The sequence below is a fragment of the Bombina bombina genome, chromosome 9 (assembly GCF_027579735.1).
Source record: "Bombina bombina isolate aBomBom1 chromosome 9, aBomBom1.pri, whole genome shotgun sequence".
Lineage (NCBI taxonomy): Eukaryota > Metazoa > Chordata > Amphibia > Anura > Bombinatoridae > Bombina > Bombina bombina.
Genome location: NC_069507.1, coordinates 195569206 through 195587720, shown reverse-complemented (window position 1 = coordinate 195587720; position 18515 = coordinate 195569206). Strand labels below are relative to the sequence as shown.

At 38.9% G+C, this 18515-nt stretch overlaps 1 protein-coding gene across 1 annotated transcript in view; it reads right to left on the bottom strand.

Moving 5' to 3' along the window:
• The window catches only part of GOLGA7B (golgin A7 family member B), a 65373-nt gene that overhangs the window by 10614 nt on the left and 36244 nt on the right, over window positions 1–18515 (bottom strand). The window contains exon 3 of the mRNA XM_053692973.1: window positions 8190–8291. Within this exon, the coding sequence (XP_053548948.1) occupies window positions 8190–8291 (102 nt within the window). The remainder of the gene's footprint in view (window positions 1–8189; window positions 8292–18515) is intronic.

Sequence of the window (18515 nt, the reverse complement as noted above, 5' to 3'; positions counted from 1 at the left end):
TATCCCTAATATACGTAGACATAAAAATTTAGCTTTTTCTAGAAGATGATAAAATAAAGAGAAATAAGTAAAAGGAAGCATATCTAGGATTGTATTCTTTATACAACTAGCTTTATTATGAGACATAGGGGCCGAATTATCATTGTCTGGCGGACATGATACGCTGTAGCGTATCATGTCCGCCAAACATTGCTGAATGCGACAGCATACGCTGTCGGCATTTATCATTGCACAAGCAGTTCTAGTGAACGGCTTGTGCAATGCCGCCCCCTGCAGATTCGCGGCCAATCTAGCAGGGGGTGTCAATCCGATCGTATGCGATCGGGCGGATTGATGTCCGCAGCCGCTGCTTCTTAACTGCTGTTTCCGGCAAGCCTGAAGCCACCCACACTCCTCACCACTATCTTAGGTACTGACAGACAGTCTGCCACTAAGCAGTTTAGTGCTTTTTATCCCTCTCAAGATTTTAAACATTTTCAAGTAGACTGTCCCTTTAAGACTGCTTCGTTTATTTTGGCTGAGAAGCTTACACACACTCTATTCACATTTAAAAACAAACAAAAAAAACATGATAATGTCCTCCTGTCAAGACAATATTAAAAAAGTGAGCAACACATACACTTATATACACATACACATATATACACCTTTCAGCCCTTCCCAGTCAAACACCTTGACATACAACTTATCCCTTAAATACCTTTGTTCTTCACTTAGAAGAAAATTATATTTTGATCTATAATTTCTTTTTTCCTTTTCCTGCTATATATTACTGTAAATCTGTGTTCTCTATTGTGTACCTTTTAATCATACAATCAGCACTTTGCAATAACATAATTTATGCTTACCTGATAAATTTATTTCTCTTGTAGTGTATCCAGTCCACGGATCATCCATTACTTGTGGGATATATTCCCTTCCCAACAGGAAGTTGCAAGAGGATCACCCACAGCAGAGCTGCTATATAGCTCCTCCCCTCACATGTCATATCCAGTCATTCGACCGAAACAAAACAAGAAAGGAGAAACCATAGGGTGCAGTGGTGACTGGAGTTTTAATTAAAATTTAGATCTGCCTTAAAAAGACAGGGCGGGCCGTGGACTGGATACACTACAAGAGAAATAAATTTATCAGGTAAGCATAAATTATGTTTTCTCTTGTTAAGTGTATCCAGTCCACGGATCATCCATTACTTGTGGGATACCAATACCAAAGCTAAAGTACACGGATGATGGGAGGGACAAGGCAGGAACTTAAACGGAAGGAACCACTGCCTGTAGAACCTTTCTCCCAAAAACAGCCTTCGAAGAAGCAAAAGTGTCAAATTTGTAAAATTTTGAAAAGGTGTGAAGCGAAGACCAAGTCGCAGCCTTGCAAATCTGTTCAACAGAGGCCTCATTCTTAAAGGCCCAGGTGGAAGCCACAGCTCTAGTAGAATGAGCTGTAATTCTTTCAGGGGGCTGCTGTCCAGCAGTCTCATAGGCTAAGCGTATTATGCTACGAAAAAAAAAAAAATAATAATTATGCTACGAAGCCAAAAGGAGAGAGAGGTTGCCGAAGCTTTTTGACCTCTCCTCTGTCCAGAGTAAGCGACAAACAAGGAAGTTTGACGAAAATCTTTAGTTGCCTGTAAATAGAACTTCAGGGCATGGACTACGTCCAGATTATGCAAAAGACGTTCCTTCTTTGAAGAAGGATTAGGGCACAATGATGGGACAACAATCTCTTGATTGATATTCCTGTTAGAAACTACCTTAGGTAAAAACCCAGGTTTAGTACGCAGAACTACCTTGTCTGAATGGAAAATCAGATAAGGAGAATCACAATGTAAGGCAGATAACTCAGAGACTCTTCGAGCCGAGGAAATAGCCATCAAAAACAGAACTTTCCAAGATAAAAGCTTAATATCAATGGAATGAAGGGGTTCAAACGGAACTCCTTGGAGAACTTTAAGAACCAAGTTTAAGCTCCACGGAGGAGCAACAGTTTTAAACACAGGCTTAATCCTGGCCAAAGCCTGACAAAAAGCCTGGACGTCTGGAACTTCTGCCCGACGCTTGTGCAAAAGAATAGACAGAGCAGAAATCTGTCCCTTTAACGAACTAGCAGATAAGCCCTTTTCCAAACCCTCTTGTAGAAAGGACAATATCCTAGAAATCCTAACCTTACTCCATGAGTAACTCCTGGATTCGCACCAATATAAGTATTTACGCCATATCTTATGGTAGATTTTTCTGGTAACAGGCTTCCGTGCCTGTATTAAGGTATCAATAACTGACTCTGAGAAGCCACACTTTGATAGGATCAAGCGTTTAATCTCCATGCAGTCAGCTTCAGAGAAATTAGATTTGGATGGTTGAAAGGACCTTGTATTAGAAGGTCCTGCCTCAGTGGCAGAGACCATGGTGGACAGGACGACATGTCCACTAGGTCTGCATACCAGGTCCTGCGTGGCCACGCAGGCGCTATCAGAATCACTGATGCTCTCTCCTGTTTGATCTTGGCAATCAGACGAGGTGGCAGCGGAAACGGTGGAAACACATAAGCCATGTTGAAAACCCAAGGGGCTGCTAGGGCATCTATCAGTGCCGCTCCCGGGCCTCTGGACCTGGATCCGTAAAGGGGAAGCTTGGTGTTCTGGCGAGACGCCATGAGATCCAGTTCTGGTTTGCCCCAACGAGGAATCAGTTGAGCGAACACCTCCGGATGAAGTTCCCACTCCCCCGGATGAAAAGTTTGGCGACTTAGAAAGTCCGCCTCCCAGTTCTCCACGCCTGGGATGTGGATCGCTGACAGGTGGCAAGAGTGAGACTCTGCCCAGCGAATTATCTTTGAGACTTCTAACATCGCTAGGGAACTCCTGGTTCCCCCTTGATGGTTGATGTAAGCCACAGTCGTGATGTTGTCCGACTGAAATCTGATGAACCTCAGTTTTGCTAACTGAGGCCAAGCTAGAAGAGCATTGAATATTGCTCTTAACTCCAGAATATTTATTGGGAGGAGTTTCTCCTCCTGAGTCCACGATCCCTGAGCCTTCAGGGAGTTCCAGACTGCGCCCCAAGCTAGAAGGCTGGCATCTGTTGTTACAATCGTCCAATCTGGCCTGCGAAAGGACATAGAAACATAGAAACATAGATATTGACGGCAGATAAGAGCCATAGGCCCAGCAAGTCTGCCCGACCTTACCTAACAGTATAAACTTATCTAGTTCGTAGGATAGCCCTATGCTTGTCCCATGCATTTTTAAAGTCCCCCACAGTGTTTGTTGCTACTACCTCTTGAGGAAGTTTATTCCATAAATCAATCACTCTTTCTGTAAAGAAGTGCTTCCTCAAATTACTCCTGAATCTACTACCCTTTAGCTTGAGCTCATGACCCCTTGTTCTTGAATTTTCCATTTTATGTAAAATACCCACAGCCTCAGTTTTACTAAACCCTTTAATGTACTTGAAAGTTGCTATCATATCACCTCTTTCCCTTCTCTCCTCTAAGCTATACATATTTAGGTCATTGAGCCTATCCTGGTAAGTTTTATTTTTTAGACCATGTACCATTTTGGTAGCCCTCCTTTGCACAGATTCAAGTTTGTTAATATCCTTCTGAAGATATGGTCTCCAGAACTGCACACAATACTCAAGATGAGGCCTAACTAATGATCTATAAAGTGGCATAAGAACCTTACTATTTCTGCTGCAAATACCTCTACCAATACATGCCCTTGGACAGATGGACCCGAGAAAGCCACCAGAGAAGAGAATCTCTGGTCTCTCGATCCAGATTTAGTAGAGGGGACAAATCTGAGTAATCCCCATTCCACTGACTTAGCATGCATAATTGCAGCGGTCTGAGATGCAGACGCGCAAATGGCACTATGTCCATTGCCGCTACCATTAAGCCGATTACTTCCATGCACTGAGCCACTGATGGGCGGGGAATGGAATGAAGGACACGGCAAGCATTTAGAAGTTTTGATAACCTGGACTCCGTCAGGTAAATTTTCATCTCTACAGAATCTATAAGAGTCCCTAGAAAGGAGACTCTTGTGAGTGGTGATAGAGAACTCTTTTCCACGTTCACTTTCCACCCATGCGACCTCAGAAATGCCAGAACTATCTTTGTATGAGACTTGGCAATTTGAAAACTTGACGCCTGTATCAGGATGTCGTCTAGATACGGAGCCACCGCTATGCCTCGCGGTCTTAGAACCGCCAGAAGTGAACCCAGAACCTTTGTAAAGATTCTCGGGGCAGTAGCTAACCCGAAGGGAAGAGCTACAAACTGGTAATGCCTGTCTAGAAAGGCAAAACTTAGGTACCGATAATGATCTTTGTGAATCGGTATGTGAAGGTAGGCATCCTTTAAGTCCACTGTGGTCATGTACTGACCCTCTTGGATCATGGGTAGGATGGTTCGAATAGTTTCCATTTTGAATGATGGAACTCTTAGGAATTTGTTTAAGATCTTTAGGTCCAAGATTGGTCTGAAGGTTCCCTCTTTCTTGGGAACCACAAACAGATTTGAGTAAAATCCCTGCCCTTGTTCCGTCCGCAGAACCGGGTGGATAACCCCCATTACTAGGAGTCTTGTACACAGCATAGGAATGCCTCTTTCTTTAACTGGTTTTCTGATAACCTTGATAGACGGAATCTCCCTCGATGAGGAGAAGCCTTGAAGTCCAGAAGATATCCCTGAGATATGATCTCCAATGCCCAGGGATCCTGGACATCTCTTGCCCACGCCTGGGCGAAGAGAGAAAGTCTGCCCCCCACTAGATCCGTTTCTGGATAGGGGGCCGTTCCTTCATGCTGTCTTAGGGGCAGTAGTAGGTTTTCTGGCCTGCTTGCCCTTGTTCCAGGACTGGTTAGTTTTCCAGGCCTGTCTGTAACGAGCAACAGTTCCTTCTTGTTTTGGAGCGGAGGAAGTTGATGCTGCTCCTGCCTTGAAATTTCGAAAGGCACGAAAATTAGACTGTTTGGCCTTTGATTTGGTCCTGTCCTGAGGAAGGGTATGACCCTTACCTCCAGTAATGTCAGCAATAATTTCCTTCAAGCCGGGCCCGAATAAGGTCTGCCCCTTGAAAGGAATATTAAGTAATTTAGATTTAGAAGTCACGTCAGCTGACCAGGATTTAAGCCATAGCGCTCTCCGCGCCTGGATGGCGAATCCGGAGTTCTTAGCCGTTAGTTTAGTTAAATGTACAATGGCATCAGAAACAAATGCATTAGCTAGCTTAAGTGCTTTAAGCTTGTCCATAATTTCATCCAATGGAGATGTGAATGGCCTCTTCCAGAGACTCAAACCAGAATGCCGCAGCAGCAGTGACAGGCACAATGCATGCAAGGGGCTGCAATATAAAACCTTGTTGAACAAACATTTTCTTAAGGTAACCTTCTAATTTTGTATCCATTGGATCCGAAAAAGCACAACTATCCTCCACCGGGATAGTGGTACGCTTAGCTAAAGTAGAAACTGCTCCCTCCACCTTAGGGACCGTCTGCCATAAGTCCCGAGTAGTGGCGTCTATTGGAAACATTTTCCTAAATATAGGAGGTGGGGAAAAGGGCACACCGGGTCTATCCCACTCCTTGCTAATAATTTCTGTAAGCCTTTTAGGTATAGGAAAAACGTCAGTACACACCGGCACCGCATAGTATCTATCCAGCCTACACAATTTCTCTGGAATTGCAACTGTGTTACAGTCATTTAGAGCAGCTAAAACCTCTCCTAGCAATACACGGAGGTTCTCAAGCTTAAATTTAAAATTAGAGATCTCTGAATCCGGTTTCCCTGGATCAGATCCGTCACCTACAGAATGAAGCTCTCCGTCCTCATGTTCTGCAAACTGTGACGCAGTATCGGACATGACTCTCACAGCACCAGCGCGCTCTGTCCTAATCCCAGAGCTATCGCGCTTGCCTCTTAATTCTGGCAACCTAGATAATACTTCTGACAGGGTATTATTCATGATTGTAGCCATGTCCTGTAAAGTGATTGCTATGGGCGTCTCTGATGTACTTGGCGCCATATTAGCACGTGCCTCCTGAGCGGGAGGCGAAGGTACTGACACGTGAGGAAAGTTAGTCGGCATAACTTCCCCCTCGTTGTCTGGTGATAATTCTTTTACAGATAAAGACTGACCTTTATTATTTAAAGTGAAATCAATACATTTAGTGCACATATTTCTATGGGGCTCCACACTGGCCTTCAAACATAATGAACAAACAGATTCATCTGTGTCAGACATGTTTAAACAGACTAGCAATGAGACTAGCAAGCTTGGAAAACACTTTAAAATAAATTTACAAGCAATATAAAAAACGCTACTGCGCCTTTAAGAAGCACAAAATCTGTCTCAAGTTGAAATAACAATGAACCAAATCAGTTATAGCAACCAAATTTTCACAGTAAATGTATTAAGCTAGCAGAGCATTGCACCCACTTGCAAATGGATGATTAACCCCTTAATACCCAAACCGGATAATCAATAGAGAAAAAAACGTTTTTAACACAGTCAAACACACTGTCACAGGTCTGCTGTGACTGATTACCTCCCTCAAAATGACTTTTGAAGTCCCTTGAGCTCTCTAGAGACGTCCTGGATCATGCAGGAAGAAGCAGGAAGACTGAATCTGAATTTTTACTGAGCAAAAAAGTGCTAAAATAGGCCCCTCCCACTCTAATTACAACAGTGGGAAGTCTCAGTTAATTGTTTCTATGCAGAAAATAAGTCAGCCATGTGGAAAAAAATTATGCCCCAATAAGTTTTATCACCAATGTACCTCAAAAAAACGATTAAACATGCCAGCAAACGTTTTAAACATCCTTTTTTAAAGAGTATGTATCTCTTATTGATAAGCCTGATACCAGTCGCTTCTACTGCATTTAAGGCTTTACTACATTAGTTCAGTATTAGCAGCATTTTCTTAGTCAAATTCCATTCCTTAGAAAATTATTTTACTGCACATACATTAATAAGCCTGATACCAGTCACTCTTACTGCATTTAAGGCTTTACTTACATTACTTCGGTATCAGCAGTATTTTCTTAGTCAATTCCATTCCTTAGAAAAATATTTTACTGCACATACCTTAGTTGCAGGAGACCCCGCACGCCATTCCCTTTCTGAAGTTACCCCACTCCTCAGAATGTGCGAGAACAGCCAGTGGATCTTAGTTACTTCTGCTATAATCATAGAAAACGCAGGCAGATTCTTCTTCCAAATACTGCCTGAGAAAAAACAGCACACTCCGGTGCCATTTAAAAATAACAAACTTTTGATTGAAGAATTAATTAAGTATAAAACACCACACTCCTCTCACGACCTCCATCTATGTTGAGGGTTGCAAGAGAATGACTGGATATGACATGTGTGGGGAGGAGCTATATAGCAGCTCTGCTGTGGGTGATCCTCTTGCAACTTCCTGTTGGGAAGGGAATATATCCCACAAGTAATGGATGATCCGTGGACTGGATACACTTAACAAGAGAAATAGGGGTGATTTGCAAATAAATTATAATAATATCTGATTATCTAAATGATAAAGTGAAATACAATTTAGATATTCAGTACAGAAAAGTCAATACTGAAACGTTCACTGTGGAAATAATGAGATTATTATTGATTTCAAAGATGATTAAATACAATAGAATTGCATAATCGGAAAATGCAAAACAAAAAGACAATGCTACAGCACTCAATCTGAATGTCAAATTATTATTAGTATTTTTCTGAGAAATTTAAATGATTGTATCTATTTCCCTGTCTACTGTATCATGTGACAGCCATTAGCCAATTACAGACTCATATACGTGCTAACTTTGAACTCTTGCACATGCTCAGTAGGAGCTATTGCCTCAAAACATGCACATATGAAAATACAGTACTGAGGAAAAATTGATGATGGAAGTAAATTAGAAGGTTATTTAAAAATTCATGCTCTATCTGAATAATGAAAGATGAATTTTGACCTTAGTGTCCCTTTAAATGTATCAACATTTCTACCCATTTTACAATTTATCGGCAAACTATTATGCTGAGTCTTTGTAATCTAGCACAACACAGAAATATAAGCTTTAAAAACAAACACGTTTTGCAGCAAATATAAAATAGTACAGAAGATTAGTTCAAATACATAAAGATCAACATCACAGTGTTCCAAATTCTAATATTTTTGTATAGAAAAGGATACAACTCTCATTCCTCGCTCTACAGGATCAGTGATCAATAGACCTCTGGGTGCATATATCTTTTCATTCTGTTCTTGAATGTATTTTGAGATCTTCTTCAGCACCTTTGGCAATAAAGAAAAAGATTGGTTGACAAATACAGGTATATAGCCTTAATAAAATGCTGCCTACAGAGATTTCATAATACAACATAAAAATACAGAAAACATGAAGAAATAAATATACAATAAATCATTCAAGGAAATATATTACTGATCACAAATGATTCCATTGTTACCAAACATTGTAATGTTAACCCTTTCCTGCCGGGGTTAAAGTGTCTACATCGGAACAACTGTTCCGATGTAGACAAATTGAAATCACGCGATCGTGCACACGATTGCGAGATTTCAATTATTGGATCGGGTCTGGGGGGCGTTCCCTATAACCCTAGGAACGCCCTCCAGACCGCGATCAAATCCAGGAAGCGCAGTAGGCTTCAGGACAGCCGTTGGCTATGACGTTCTACTCCATCATAACGGCTATAAAGCCCAGTGTAATTATGACGGAATAGAACGGCATAACGGCGTTAAAAGATTAAAGGACCACTAAAGAAGAATTGAATAATTGTCAAACAAACAATAAGAAGACAATGCAATAGTACTTTCTTTGATTTTGAAATAAGTACAATATTTTACGGCAAATTTCAAAGTTAATTTAATACCCCCCTCCTTAGCCAATCACAAATTGCATATATGTGTAATATATGCTGTGCACTTTTGCACATGCTCAGTGGGAACTGGAGCCTCACAAAATTTTGTATATGAAAAGACTGTGCACACTTTGATAATGGAAGTGAATTGGAAAGTTCTATTTTTTATCTGAATCATGAAACTTTAATTTGACTAAAGTGGCCCTTTAACTTTGGTCCCACTTTGGTCTTTTGATATAAAATGTTCTTTAAAGGGACATTAAATGCATTTTCTGTCAATTTATGCCAATATATGATTCAAATGTTTATAACTAAGTTGCAATTTAAAATACCTAAAAGTACAAAAAGAAAATGCTAATGTGTTAGAGCATTTTATTATTGCACTGTTGCTCGCATATAACGATGGGTTAGATTCTGTAAAGCTCTCTGGGCCTGTGAGATTCTATAAGAATGCTCGCCAGTACTTCTATTTCCCTGGTCGAATTCTATAAAGCCACTTTTTACCCTAAAAACAGCGAGTGACACAAGGGGACGTATACTGCATTTTTGTATAGGAAGGAGATGCATACATTACAGAAGTGGACAATGAAAAACATAGTAAAAAAAAACCATACAAAATGAATAATTGAACCATTCACACAAAAATGCTCAGAATTTTTTTTATTGTTAAGGTGCATCACAAATCATAACAAAATTGTTCCCCGGAGATCATTTTATCAAAAACCTAAAATTTGTATGTAAATTACACAGAAATAAATCGTATTAAATATGCACAGCATAAATTGTAATTTTAGTACATTGGATATGCAAAAAAAACACTTGGAAATTTGTACTTATATGTAAAAGTTACAAAGCGCAATTGTTTTTTATCGTAAAATAGGCTGAACATAGACGTTTCATGTGCGTGTATGAAATTATATCTCAAATCCCAGCGTAATTATCTAAACATTTTCGCTCTACAGATCTACAGAACATACGCTGGGTTTTCCTTTATCCACCAATCAGCAAGCGCTACCCAGGTGTTGAACCAAAAATGGGCCGGGTCCTAAGCTTACATTCCTCCTTTTCAAATAAAAATACCAAGAGAATGAAGAAAAATCAACAATAGGAGTAAATTAGAACTTTTTTTTAAATTGCATTCTGGATCATAAAAGAAAATATTTTGGGCTCCATATCCCGTTAAGCTATTAGAGTTGCCGTGAATATGTTAGGATCCTTTGGATATTTTGCTATCAAACCAATCCTGGCTGGTAGTCTTGTTATCCCGGCGTCAAGTGGAGTGATAACGAAAAGTCTTGGGATAGTAGTGTTAGGACCCAGTAAGTCATATGTTGAGCACCAGGAAGAAAGCCAGGAGTGATTAACCAGGAAATGACCAGAAAGGTCAAGGCAGAGTCGACAGGCCAGAGGTCAAACCAAATGGTTACAGGAAACAGAATCAGAGTCCAAAAGCTTAGTCAGGGAAATCCAAGGTCATACCCAATCGGGCAACAAAAAAGAGTGAAATCAGCAGGCAGAAGAATGGTCAAATGAGGTCCAAGTCACAAGCCAAAAACGATATCCAATATAATAGTAAAAGGCACACCCATGAGTTAAACTCAATACAAGGGCAATGAGAAAGAGAATCTGAATGTCATTTAAAGGAAAAAGGGTGCCAAAGATGACGCTAGAACGATGCATCAAAAATGAAGCGACAAGTGAAACCAGAGTAACTCAGAGTCATAGTAACCCAGCGTCATAGCAACCCGGCGTCAAGGAAACCTGGCATCATAAAAGAATAATTGATTCTCCAGTATTAGTTGTACACAAACATGCATTTCTATCTAGTTTACATATACATTTAAATAGCATTGACTTATCTCTTATGTATCTTATTGATGCTTAAAAATCAAACCTCATTTATTATAATTATTATTAGTAGTAGTATAAATATTATTACTATTATTATATTTCATTATTTAGTAATGTATTTATTCATTCATTGGTATAGAGCCACAAAATTCCATAGGGCTGATAGAGTAGGTTATACAATGACAAATATTTGTGCTAAGATACAAATACATAACAGACTAAACAAAACAAGGAAGTCCAGGAGGGGGAGAGCCCTGCTTCGAAGAGCTTGCAGTCTAAAGGTTTATAATACTCTAGTACACAAAATATTTTCCAATGTGTATAGGTTCAGTAATGAATTCTGTATTTTACTAAGCAAAGGACTAAGATAAGGTCTTTCAGAGGTAGATTTTAAGCAATTCCTCCTTCCCAAATGCCTGATTACCAGCTTCACTCTTTTGTCTTGAGAAACTGGGAAAGAATCCAGATTTTGATGTAACGAAAGCACTTCACTGTAGAGAGCCATTCCAGACATTATTTTAATGGGGTTGTAGAAACCCTATGATAAGCTTTAAACACCACAGGATGTAAGTGGGGGACACACACTGAGCCAATTAAAAAATAAGACACACACAAAAAAATTCAATCTCAAGGATCAGAAAATTTAGCATCTATTAGGGAAAAAGAGGAAAATTACTGCCTACAGTTAAGCTATTGATATTTTAAAAGCAAATTTTAGATAACCCCCCCCCCCCCACACCTCAACATTTTTATAGTGCATTACGTAATCTTTAGCATTATTACAGCTATAATAATGTGTAATAATCCACAATGTAATATAAAACGCCATTAAATCTCGGCACATAACAGTTTATTACTGTACAGTTGTGAAGTCACTGGTTTATGGGAACAGCACTCCAGAATAATAAAGAGATGTGCACTTATGAATATTTACCTAATGTATTATATACAAGTATGCATAAAGCCATTTTTTATTCTTGCAACCACAATAAAATGAGGTAAAAGCAGCTACCGTTTTATTTCTGCAGTCTTAAGTAAGCGTTCTTGTCTGTTCTTTCTGTTTTGATGGAGACTAGAATGACAGAGCCAATCAAAGATGGGAAAGAAATTAAAGGGAGGAGTCCCAAAATTTAGAAAAAATGTTTGAATTTAAAGGGATACTAAACCCAAATTTTTCTAATTTACTCCTATTATCAATTTCTCTTTGTTCTGTTGTTATCTTTATATAAAATGCATAAATGTAAAGCTTAGGAGCCGGACCATTTTTGGTTCAGAACCCTGGCTAGCACCTGCTCATTGGTGTCTACATTCAGCCGACCAATAAGCAAGCGTAACCCAGGTTCTGAACAAAAAATTGGCTTTACATTCCTGCTTTTAAATAAAGATAGCAAGAGCACGAAGACAAATTGATAATATGAGTAAATTAGAAAGTTGCTTAAAATTGCATGCTCTATCTGAATGGTGAAAGAAAATGTTTGGGTTTAGTGTCCCTTTAATTTAAAAAAAAATACTATCTGATATCTTTAATAAATACATCTTTAATTAAAGTCACAATGGACTAGATTACAAGTGGCACTCTAATGTTTGTTTATTTACAATAAAAATAACATTTTCCTGTATGTGAAAAAAATTTAAATGAAAAATATTAATGAAAATTAGTGAAATTAATTAAAGGACCACTGTAAGTAAATATTTTCTATGCCTGTTACTAACTAACTACCCCAAATACACTTTTTATCAATAGCATTTCATTAACATATCCCTACCTTATATCAGAAATCTTGTCTGCAAATTTAATTGTTTTCCAAACCCACTCCGTGGGTATCCTTTGCTCTGTACTACCAATCTGTTTACAATACCTAGGTTTCAAAATGGCGCTTTAAACACAAAGTTATTGGTTTAAGTATTTTGAACATGCAGTGCTGAAAATAGTGGGCAGGATAACGTGACATCATCGGCGAATAAAAGATATAACTTTTAGAACGTTATGAAACTTTGTTTTGGAGAAAATATAGGTCAGTAGGTTTTAATTAATGTTTATTAACTTTAATATGTTAGTTGTTTAGCTTAAAAATTATAACAGAAAGTAATCCTTTAAGTACTGTCAGGTAAGAGCATGAACGATAATTGTTAGTTTTTTTTCTTCTTCTGTGTTCTCCAATGAAATCTGTGCGGCGAATATGTTAGTGTGGTCGTGATATCCGAAGTCCTAAAGTTAGCGAGAATCATGTTTTGTTCGTGTGCAAAAGTTTTACTTTCAACTTGTAATACACACGCTAACCTGTGTTCGCGAAAAGATTACTTCTAGCAATGTTTACACTCGTGCGGTACAGCTAAATAGCACACCTCTTGTAATCTAGGTGAGGACCCTAATGGCAAAGGAGATCATGTTCTACAGTCATTGGCCTAAATTTAACAACGGCCGGACAAGAGCTGGTATCCTTTACAGTGAAGCCAGTTCTATGTGCCAAGAAGTGAACAGCTCTGAGATAGATTTAGGTCCATTGAGTTGAGTTGATGAGGCATTTTGAGTTAATAGTTCCACAACATGTTCCTATGAATTTAGGCTTTTGAAGTGTTACTGTGATGAATAAGGGAAAGCCTAAACAAGGATAACTTTACATGTATTTTCGTGCACAGCTGCAGCCTGTGGCTATTGGAGGAATTGAAATGATGTAATAATGTTAATGCACTATTTTTACATCACTTTAATTATGCACATTTGATGCTATGTTTTGTCACAAATATTGAGTAATGTTTACAGATAACATAATAACATTAAGGGGTAGATTTATTAATGGTCGAGCGGACAGGATTTGCTGTTGTGAATTATGTCCGCTAGACTTTGCTAAATGCCGACAGCATACCCTGTCAGCATTTAACACTGGTGAAATGCTTGTGCAATACCAACCCCTACTCACTGGTGGCCAATCAGCCACTAGCAGGGGCTGTCAATCATCCCAATCGTATCGGGATGGTTTCAGTCCGTCACCTTACGACCGCTGCTTCTTAACTTCAGTTTCAGGCGAACCTGCAACAATGGGGTTTCGATGCAGGATCCGCTGCTTAATAAATCGACCCCTATGACCGAACAGGTTGCATGACAGGGCACATATTTTTTTATTTAAAGGGACATTCCGGTCAATATTTAAATGTATATTGATGAATTGCATATTTGAATAGAAATATATTTGCTATATACATTTATTGGCAAAAATGCTTCTACTAAAAGTTATTATTTTTGTCATAACATTTTCTGTGCACGTGCATGTGACGCATAGCTAGATATTCTCAGTGCACAAGCATTTTAAATACTGCAGCTGCTCAAAACGTCAGTGGAGCTGTATCATGTCAGCAATAAAGAAATTGGTCATTACCAGATGGTGCAAGCAATTTAGGCTCTCTGCGCAAGAGCTGTGTATAAAATGCTGGTGCACGGTGCATACTTAAATACACTTTTCAAACAGCTATAGCTTTTATTAGAAGCATTTTTACTAATAGATGTATATTACAAAAAAAAATTATATTCAGAAGTAAAATGCATCTATGTGGATGTACATTTTATTGCTTTACTTTTACATGAACTTGTGGGGTGAGCAGGCACATCTGTGGAGTCATGCAAAAAAGAGATCAAAACTTGTAGTACCATGTGTATAATTTGGGATATGAGTTCCTAACTACAGTGGCCTCTATTTATCAAGGTCTGTCGGACCTGATCCGACAGTGCGGATCAGGTCTGCCAGACCTCGCTGAATACGGCGAGCAATACGCTCGCCGTATTCAGCATTGCACCAGCAGCTCACAAGAGCTGCTGGTGCAACGCTGCCCCCTGCAGACTCGCGGCCAATAGGCTGCCAGCAGGGGGGTGTCAATCAACCCAATCGTACTCGATCGGGTTGAATTGTGGAGATGTCTGTCCGCCTGCTCAGAGCAGGCGGACAGGTTATGGAGCAGCGCTCTTTGTGACCGCTGTTTCATAATTGCTGTTTCTGGCGAGCCTGCAGGCTCGCCAGAAACACGGGGCATCAAGCTCCTTTCAGTGTCTTTATTAGTAGACAACAAATACCTTCATGTGCTCTTTCATTATTAAAGGGATAGAAAGGTTGAAATTGAAATGTGCATGGTTGCTTTTTAATGTGAAATAGAAACATTTTTGTGATCCCTTTCCATTAGCAAAAATGCCTCTAGTAAAACTTACTACTGTTTTTCTATGGCATATGCACATATCCTGTGAGAGCCTGTGCACCAGTTTTCAAGCTCAGAGAGATGCTGGTGGTCTGTGAAGATGCAGTTTGTGTCATATAAGTCATCGCTGACTCTCTGAGAGTGTGGTGTATGAATACTGGTGCACATGCCCACACAGCATATGTGCGTATGCCACAGAAAGACAGCAATAACTTTTACTAGAAGCATTTTTGCTAATAAAAGTACATAGCAAACATGCTTCTATTTCAAAATGAAATACTCCTGTGCACATTTCAGTTGTGACCTTTCTATCCCTTTAACTCATTTGCATTAAACATGAGAATGAAGTGTTGTGTTAGTGACTAATGTATTGAAATATTATACATGTGATGAAAAGCTTACAATTTGGACAAAAACATAAGAATCATTTGGATATTAACCTAAAGATTTTGCTTACGGGTCACTTAAAGGGAAAGTAAGAACCGTAAAGGAATAGGAAAGTCAAAATTAAACTTGTGTGATTCAGATAGAGAATGTGATTTTCAAATGTGCTTTGTTCTCTTGGTATCCCTTGTTCAAAAATAATATGCACATATCCTACACTAGTGTGAGCTAGAGCTAGCTACTGTGCCTGAGCACATTTGTCTCTTGTGATTGGCTGACTAGATGTAGTAATCTAGCTGTCAGTAGTGCAATGCTGTTCATACATCAATAGATAATAAGAGAATCAAGCAAATTTGATAATATAAGTAAATAATAAAGTTGTTTGAAATTGTCTGTTCTATAGGAATCATGAAAGAAAAAATTGGGGTTCCCTGACCCTTTAAGAGTATAAAAAAATTATTTAGTTTTACATAATAAAAAAACTTTGTAATATACTTTTATCATTTATTTTGCCCACTTTTCATAGACTCCTGGAGGCTAAACCTGCTACATACAGTATCTTCTCTTAATTGGCTTTAACTGATAAAAACTGCAAAACAATGCATCTTATACTAACATTATGTAGCTAACATTGTGGTCTGCAGACTAAAGACCAGGGCCTCGATCGCATATGCAGCGTCGCCCGCAAAAGCCGGCAACGCCGGTTTTTGCGCTGTTTTGGTATCACATATACGGCGTAGCATACAAGTTACGCGCGTATATTTCACCCGTCGCTCGCAATTTTTACTCCCATAGGCTAACATGGGACCGCGTCATAAATCGGTATCCAATATCATGCGCAAGGCCTTACGTGGCGAAAATGGAGAAATCTTACCATAAAATGCAGCCGTAGCAGGCCTTGTGCTGAGTATGGGAGCACCGTAACTCTATAAAATGCCTGCAAAAATAAACTAACACCTAACGCATGCGCAATGTCTATCTACCTGTCAACCGTAATCCCCCACCGCAATAACTAATAAACTCTATTAACCCCTAAACCGCCATAGCCCACACCGCAAGTAATAACTAAATTATTAACCCCTAAACCGCCATAGCCCACACCGCAAGTAATAACTAAATTATTAACCCCTAAACCGCCATAGCCCACACCGCAATTAACCTATTATATTATTAACCCCTAAACCGCCATAGCCCACATAGGCTATTAAATGTATTAACCCCTAATCTGCCGCCGCCAACGTTGCCGCAACTATAATAAAGTTATTAACCTCTAAACCTAAGTCTAACCCTAACTCTAACACCTCTCTAACTTAAATATTATTTAAATAAATCTAAATAATATTACTATTATTAACTAAATTATTCCTATTTATAACTAAATACTTACCTATAAAATAAACCCTAAGATAGCTACAATATAATTAATAATTACATTGTAGCTATTTTAGGATTTATTTTTATTTTACAGGCAACTTTGTATTTATTTTAACTAGGTACAATAGCTATTAAATAGTTAATAACTATTTAATAGCTACCTAGTAAAATAAAACCTAACCTAAATGACAATTACAACTAACACTACACTATCATTAAATTAATTAAATTAATTAACTACAATTAGCTAAAATTAAATACAATTAAATAAAATAAACTATAGTACAAAAAAAAACACTAAATTACAGAAAAAAAATTACAAGACGTTTAAACTAATTACATCTAATCTAAGCCCCCTAATAAAATAAAAAGCCCCCTCAAAATAATAAAATTCCCTACCCTATACTAAATTACAAATAGCCCTTAAAAGGGCTTTTTGCGGGGCATTGCCCCAAAGTAATCAGCTCTTTTACCTGTAAAAAAAGAAATACAACCCCCCCAACATTAAAACCCACCACCCACACCCAACCTTACTCTAAAACCCACCCAATCCCCCCTTAAAAAAACCTAACACTACCCCACTGAAGATCATCCTACCTTGAGCCGTCTTCACCCAGCTGGGCAGAAGTCTCCATCCGATCTGGGCACAAGTGGTCCTCCATCAGGGCAGAAGTCTTCATCTGATCCGGGCAGAAGAGGTCCTCCATCCAAGAGGCATTTTCTATCTTCTTCTATCCGACGAGGAGCGGCTCCATCTTGAAGACATCCGACGCGGAGCATCCTTCCTGGCCGACGGACAAACGACGAATGAAGGTTCCTTTAAATGACGTCATTCAAGATGGCGTCCCTTGAATTCCGATTGGTTGATAGGATTCTATCAGCCAATCGGAATTAAAGGGACAGTATACTGTAAAATAGTTTTTCCCTTAATGTGTTTACAATTGCTTTTTTTACTAACTGTAGAGTAAAAAATGTATGAAAAATAGCTTTTTAAGGCTTATTTGTGTATATTAAAGCTCTGATTTTGTGTTTTGAAGCCACAACCTAATAAAATGGGTTGAGATTGTAGGTATAATCAGATCTCATTACTGTATCACATTGTGCACATATACCTGCTTCTTTATCTTATATCTGTCCTTAAAACAATCACCAGTACTTTGAGAGAACAATGGAAAATCAACATTGTATTACCTTATCTCTGCTATATCCGACTGGGAGTGTAATTTCTTCTGCTGGCTGTGTTTACAAAGCTTATCTATAGCTGGTACGCGCGGCCACAAACTTTCAGAATAGGTGGGGATACCACATGCTAAATTAACAATTTCAAATGCCAATATAAGGGTAAAGGAGCTACTTGTAAACAATTTAATACACTCCAGCAGGTAAAGTGGATCATTGGGAACAAATTAAAGGGGAGAAAATTTTTGAGTAAACTGTCCCTTTAAGGTAGGAAAAATCCTATTGGCTGATGCAACCAGCCAATCGGATTGACCTTGCATTCTATTGGCTTTTGCAATCAGCCAACAGAATGCAAGCTCAATCCTATTGGCATCATTTGACAGTTTTTCATAACTAGAGGGTGTAAGTTCATGTGTGCCATATAGATAACATTGTGCTCATGCCCGTGGAGTTACTCATGAGAGGGAACTGATTGGCAAAAATGCAAGTCTGTCAAAAGAACTGAAATAAGGGGCAGTCTGCAGAGGCTTAGATACAAGGCAATCACAGAGGTAAAAAGTATATTCATATAACTGTTGGCTATGCAAAACTGGGGAATGGGTAATAAAGGGATTATCTATCTTTTTAAACAATAACAATTCTGGAGTAGACTGTCCCTTTAAGC